The sequence below is a fragment of the Zerene cesonia genome, chromosome 13 (assembly GCF_012273895.1).
Source record: "Zerene cesonia ecotype Mississippi chromosome 13, Zerene_cesonia_1.1, whole genome shotgun sequence".
NCBI classification, from domain to species: Eukaryota; Metazoa; Arthropoda; class Insecta; order Lepidoptera; family Pieridae; genus Zerene; species Zerene cesonia.
The window spans coordinates 1,738,985-1,744,513 of record NC_052114.1 but is presented as its reverse complement, the minus strand read 5'-3'; the positions used below and the strand labels follow the sequence as shown (position 1 = coordinate 1,744,513).

General features: G+C 37.8%; 1 protein-coding gene across 1 annotated transcript in view; it reads left to right on the top strand.

The window, feature by feature from the left end:
* Positions 1-5,529, top strand: part of LOC119831032 (sialin) — a 29,572-nt gene that overhangs the window by 20,241 nt on the left and 3,802 nt on the right. Inside the window, exons 2-8 of the mRNA XM_038354253.1 lie at positions 1,394-1,583; positions 2,401-2,519; positions 2,993-3,107; positions 3,597-3,771; positions 4,109-4,209; positions 4,727-4,880; positions 5,288-5,460. Coding sequence (XP_038210181.1) covers positions 1,394-1,583; positions 2,401-2,519; positions 2,993-3,107; positions 3,597-3,771; positions 4,109-4,209; positions 4,727-4,880; positions 5,288-5,460 — 1,027 coding nt within the window. The remainder of the gene's footprint in view (positions 1-1,393; positions 1,584-2,400; positions 2,520-2,992; positions 3,108-3,596; positions 3,772-4,108; positions 4,210-4,726; positions 4,881-5,287; positions 5,461-5,529) is intronic.

Sequence of the window (5,529 nt, the reverse complement as noted above, 5' to 3'; positions counted from 1 at the left end):
TAATAAATGTTATTTGCAGTTAACAATTTTCTTTTTTCTTTATTACAATATTTATGGCAAGACTAGGTATATATTTGCCACCAATAATATGATACTGAAAAATATACCTACTAGGCATAATAAATAAGGTCAATAATCTAATTATTTGTACTAACTTAGCTTTAATACGCAAATCCTACTAATATTATAAATGCGAAAGTTTGTAAGGATGTGTGTGTGTTTGTTGCTCTTTCACGCAAAAACTACTGAACCGATTGCAATGAAATTTGATACGTAGACAGCTGGACAACTGGAATAATGATACGGACTTACACGAGTGAAACCGCGGGGCGCATCTAGTATGAAATAAAAGTTTCTATGATAACCGAATCGGCGTACTCGTATATCGTAATAGTTTATTGTAAGCGTGAAATTACACTGTAATGTTCAATCATGCTTTCCATTTCATTGACCTATTTTGCTCAATTATGTATAGTTAATTTATATCTTATCTTGTATATATACTTTTACTATAAAACTGTAGTATGTGTTTCGTTGAACACGCTGACCTGTGGAAGTACTAGACCGATTTCAGAAATTATTTCACCTTATTGCTATAAGATATATATGTACCACAGGTGAAGCCTGGGTGGACCGCTAGTCAATTGATCGCTTTTGAAATGTCAGTTCTAAGAAATTAATTTAATGTCTTTATACAAACCACTGCAGTCTATTTTTAGAATGATCACAGGAATTTCGGTCACAAAATTTTAATGGCATTATGAGGTGACTTATGATAAATTTCCCCAATGTAATGAGAAACTTTTGGCCGTAAATCTGGGACGCCCATGGGAAGATTATGTCACCCACATACATTTTAAATTGAAATTCAAGAAAGCAAAACTTACGGGCTATGTATATTACATTAAAGTACATAATTCAATCGTTAGCCAAACCTTATCATACACATCTATATCATTCTAGCAGAAAAATCGACAGAGATAAATAACGGCTTTTTAGCTTTAAGACAAAATTAAAATTTAATCACGTAATGTATTGCTATTTTCACATATATATTAACTCCTTGTAGAAAATATCGGCCAATCCAGCATTTGAATATTTATTAAAATTGACTTTTCACAAAATCAAGTTGTTGTACATCGATTCTAATATTATAAAGCTGAAGAGTTTGTTTGTTTGAACACACTAATCTCAGAAACTACTGTTCCGATTTGAAAAATTATTTCAGTGTTGGATATCTCATTTATTGGGGAAGACTGTAGTCCATTATGAGCAGATTTCAACCCCAAACCCGATACAACGAAGAGCTTACACGTAATAGCTCTTATTTTTAATATTAACATATTTAACCTATTGTACACGAATATATTAAAACAATCGCTGAAACTTCCAGAGAGAGGATCAAGGAACACAGCGAGCAAAGCACATCATGGCGATTCTGGAGGAAGAGGCGTCTGGTGGTCTCCCTGCTGGCGTTCTTCGGTTTCTTCAACGTGTACGCGCTGAGGGTGAACCTGTCCGTCGCGGTGGTGGCTATGACGGAACCCATGGAGACCGAGCTGGAGAATGGGACTATTGTTTATGTAAGTAATAGTAATATATAAGGGTTTGTTGGCTATCGAGGACTAAATGCAACTTGTATTGAAAGGGAGATAATGTTTTGCTGAAGCGTCGTTAAATAGATATGTATATAAATTGGGTATACAGAGCATATAAATATCAAATAACAGATTTAGCTCAGGACTTATTGAAATAAATAAACTAAAAAACAAATAATAATTGTACTCATATTATAAATGCGAAAGTTTGTAAGGATGTGTGGGTGAGTTTGTTGCTCTTTCACGCAAAAACTACTGAACCGATTGCAATGAAATTTGGTACGTAGACAGCTGGACAACTGTAATAACATATAGGCAACTTTTTATTCTGATATTCCTATGGGATACGGACTTATGCGGGTGAAACCGCGGGGCGCAGCTAGTAAATAATGAACGGAAAAAGTGAAATACTTATCTAGTTCACACTTTTTGACCTTTAGACAATTTAAGAATTTAAGTATAGTGACTAATAGGAGAGTGTCATTTGTCGCTTTTCATATATCCGACTATTATTAAAGTAACTTTTAATATGAGTAAAATCTACTTAATATATAATGGTTAACAATTTTATTCAATGTAATAATTATGTATATGATCGACCATATTAAAATACTGTGATAAGTAAATTAGAAAACTTACCTAACTATTTACTGTTGTTGTCTATTATTAACTGTCGTTTGTGTTGAATGGTTTTTTTTTCCTATCAATTGTGTATCATACGTGAATACAGTTTATTTTAATGACAAAATCTTACTTTCCCAATCAATTTATCTCTAAAAAATCATTAAAAAATAAATTTCAGTTGCCAGAATTCGACTGGAGTTCTCAAACAAAGGGCTTGGTGCTTAGCTCGTTCTTCTATGGCTACATCATCACACAGCTCCCTGGTGGATGGTTGGCGGCTAAAATAGGAGGTAACAGGTTCGTTCCTAATTATAAAACGAATGTATGTGTATGTGTGAATGATGTGAATGAAAAATCACAAAAGAATAAAAAAAATACATATCAAGCTTGTAGAAATATGGTACAAAGGTCTTAAAATGTTATTTGCTCGTTAAAATATCATAAAATATAGAAAAAATTGCATGCTACTCATAAGGTTATTTTGCCAATTTTAACAACAATAACAACGCTTCTTTTAGAGCAAAATATTGTTTAACTTAAAACTAACAATTATATTTTTATCAAATTATGATAAAAGTTTATATAGTAGATATGTATTACAAAATATAGTATAAGTAGTAAAAGATAAATAGTATGCAATGTTTATGTAATTATAAATAAATCTTTCGCTCTGTATTGAGCCAATTTTAAAAACGTATCACACGCATGTCATATTTCAAAGTAATTATCCTAATAAAAAAACCAAATATATAAAAAGAACTACTTTCTAGAATGTTCGCGATCGGCGTGGGTATGACGTCACTACTGACACTCTTCACCCCGCCGCTGGCGCACACTAGCACAGCTCTGCTTATTGCTGTGAGAGTTATTGAAGGACTGTTTGAGGTGAGCATTTATAGACTTTACGCTTTGCCCTTTCTTTAATAAAAACAAAATTGTTCTATATTTGAAATACCTTACAGACTAAAATACCATATACATATTAATATAATAATAATAGCACGTGTTACTAACACATAACGTGACTTTCACAGTAAAATAATGTTTAAAATCGGTACAATCATAGACTAGCTGTCATAATTACAAGCGACCACTAATAAAAATCGTATTTGATCGCAGAAACACAGTCTGCAGCAAATATTTTTTTTTTTTATATTTTACGCACCCAAAAAATTTTGACCGACCATATAAATTGAAATATTTCTTTCGTTCGTTCGTTCCCTTTCCCTTACCCACTAAAAGCGGGCAGCGCATTCGCAGAGGCACTACCTTTGCGAATGTTCATGGGCGGTGGTGATCGTTTACCATCAGGCGAACTACCAGCTCAGTTGCCCGCTATGACATAAAAAAAAAATTATAAACATTTATCACCAGGGTGTAACATACCCGTGTATACACGCGGTGTGGTCATGCTGGGCGCCGAGCGGCGAGCGAGCGCGGCTGGCCACGTTCGCCTTCAGCGGCAGCTACGTGGGGACGGTGGTGGCGATGCCCGTGTGCTCGCTGCTGGCGCACTACACCGGCTGGCCGGGGATTTTTTATGTTTTCGGTGCGTGCTGAGTGTCATTAAGGGTCATATTTCCTTGTGTGTGATTGAAATTCGACGGTAACTGCGAACTGTTTCAGCTATGTATGTGTGCCTGGCCGGAGATTTTTTATGTTTTCGGTGCTTGCTGGGTGTCATTAAGGGCCATATTCCGTTGTGAGTGAATGGACATGTGAAAAACTTACCGTATTATTTATATTATCACATCTTGTATACCAAAGTGCATATAAAGAATTATGAATTATGAAATTTGACGATATCCTCAGAGGCTATGTACGAACAGGTTCAATTATGTAACTGTGCCAGAAACGAAATTCATTTATTTATTATCACATTCCAGGAATAATGGGCTTGGTTTGGACGACAATATGGTGGATCGTAGTCAAAGAGTCACCAGAGAAGGATCCACATATAACAGCTGCTGAGTTAAAATATATACAGGTAATAAAAATAATATTGAATTCAAAAAGAGAACATTTGCTTAGTTTTATAGGTGGGCATCAACATTTTTGGGCATATTGGGGCAAAATTGAATAAAGGAATTGCTTGCATACAAACATATAGTTTTAATTCGCTATTTTTTATATGCAAAAGCATCGGTGGCTCAGTGGTTAGAACCTCGGACTTCAAAATCGAGGTCGGAGTTCGAGACCGGGCGAGCGTACAGGAAATAGATTGATTTTTTTATCGGCTCATGTGGATAACACCACCTCTGCTTTAAACGGTGAAGGAAAACATCGTGAGGAAACCGGCATGTCCAAGAAACTGAATTGAATCAAAAGTTCGACGATATGTGACATCTGCCAACACGCATTTGGCCAGCGTGGTGGATTATGGCCTGAACTCTCATAGAAAGCCTGTGTCTCAGCAGTGGGAACATATATGGGCTGATGATAATTTTTTATTTGCAAATTTGTCATATTATTCTTTACTTATATCCGTATCCCGCACATTTCAGGAAACCCGCGGTACGACGATATCGGGGTCGCAGGTTCGACACCCGTGGCGGGAGATGCTCACTTCGGGTCCGGTATGGGCCATTGTAGCTGCACATTTCAGTGAGAACTGGGGTTTCTACACTTTGCTCACCTTCTTGCCTACTTTTATGCAAGGTATTTATAAAATTTACTGTATTTTTTCGATTGGGTTAACCGATTTTTATGATTCTTTTTTATTTGAAAGCTGATGCCCTTCGTACGGGTCCTTTTATTTGATTTCCCTTGGTTCCCCAACAACTCAATGTGGGTCTACGCGTAATATGCTGTTTCCAGTGTAGCCAATGCTATATGGCTCTTTAAATGCGCTGTCCGATTTTAAGGGGTAAGGGATAAGGAAAGGATTGACGATCTAATCCGTGCCGAAGCGTGCCCAATCCGTGCCGAAGCGTGCACTCATCGAAAATTCCTAACACTTCCATGGTCCAATCCGTGCCGAAGCGTGCTCTCATCGAAAATTCCCAACGCTTCCATGGTCCAATCCGCGCTGAAGCGTGCTCTCACGGGAACCCGTCCACTTCCAGACGTGTTCAAGTTCAAGACGTCGCAGACCGGGTGGGTGTCGGCGGTGCCGTACGTGGCGATGGCGCTGGTGCTGCAGGCGGCCGGCCACGCGGCCGACTGGATGCTGCGCGACGGCCTGCTCTCGCGGACCAACGTGCGGAAGCTGTTCAACTGCGGCGCCTTCCTCTCGCAGGTGAGGCGCGCTCGCGGTTGCAGTAGAAGTACCAGTAGCAATAACAGTTGTCGAAATGGCGTCGTGGCA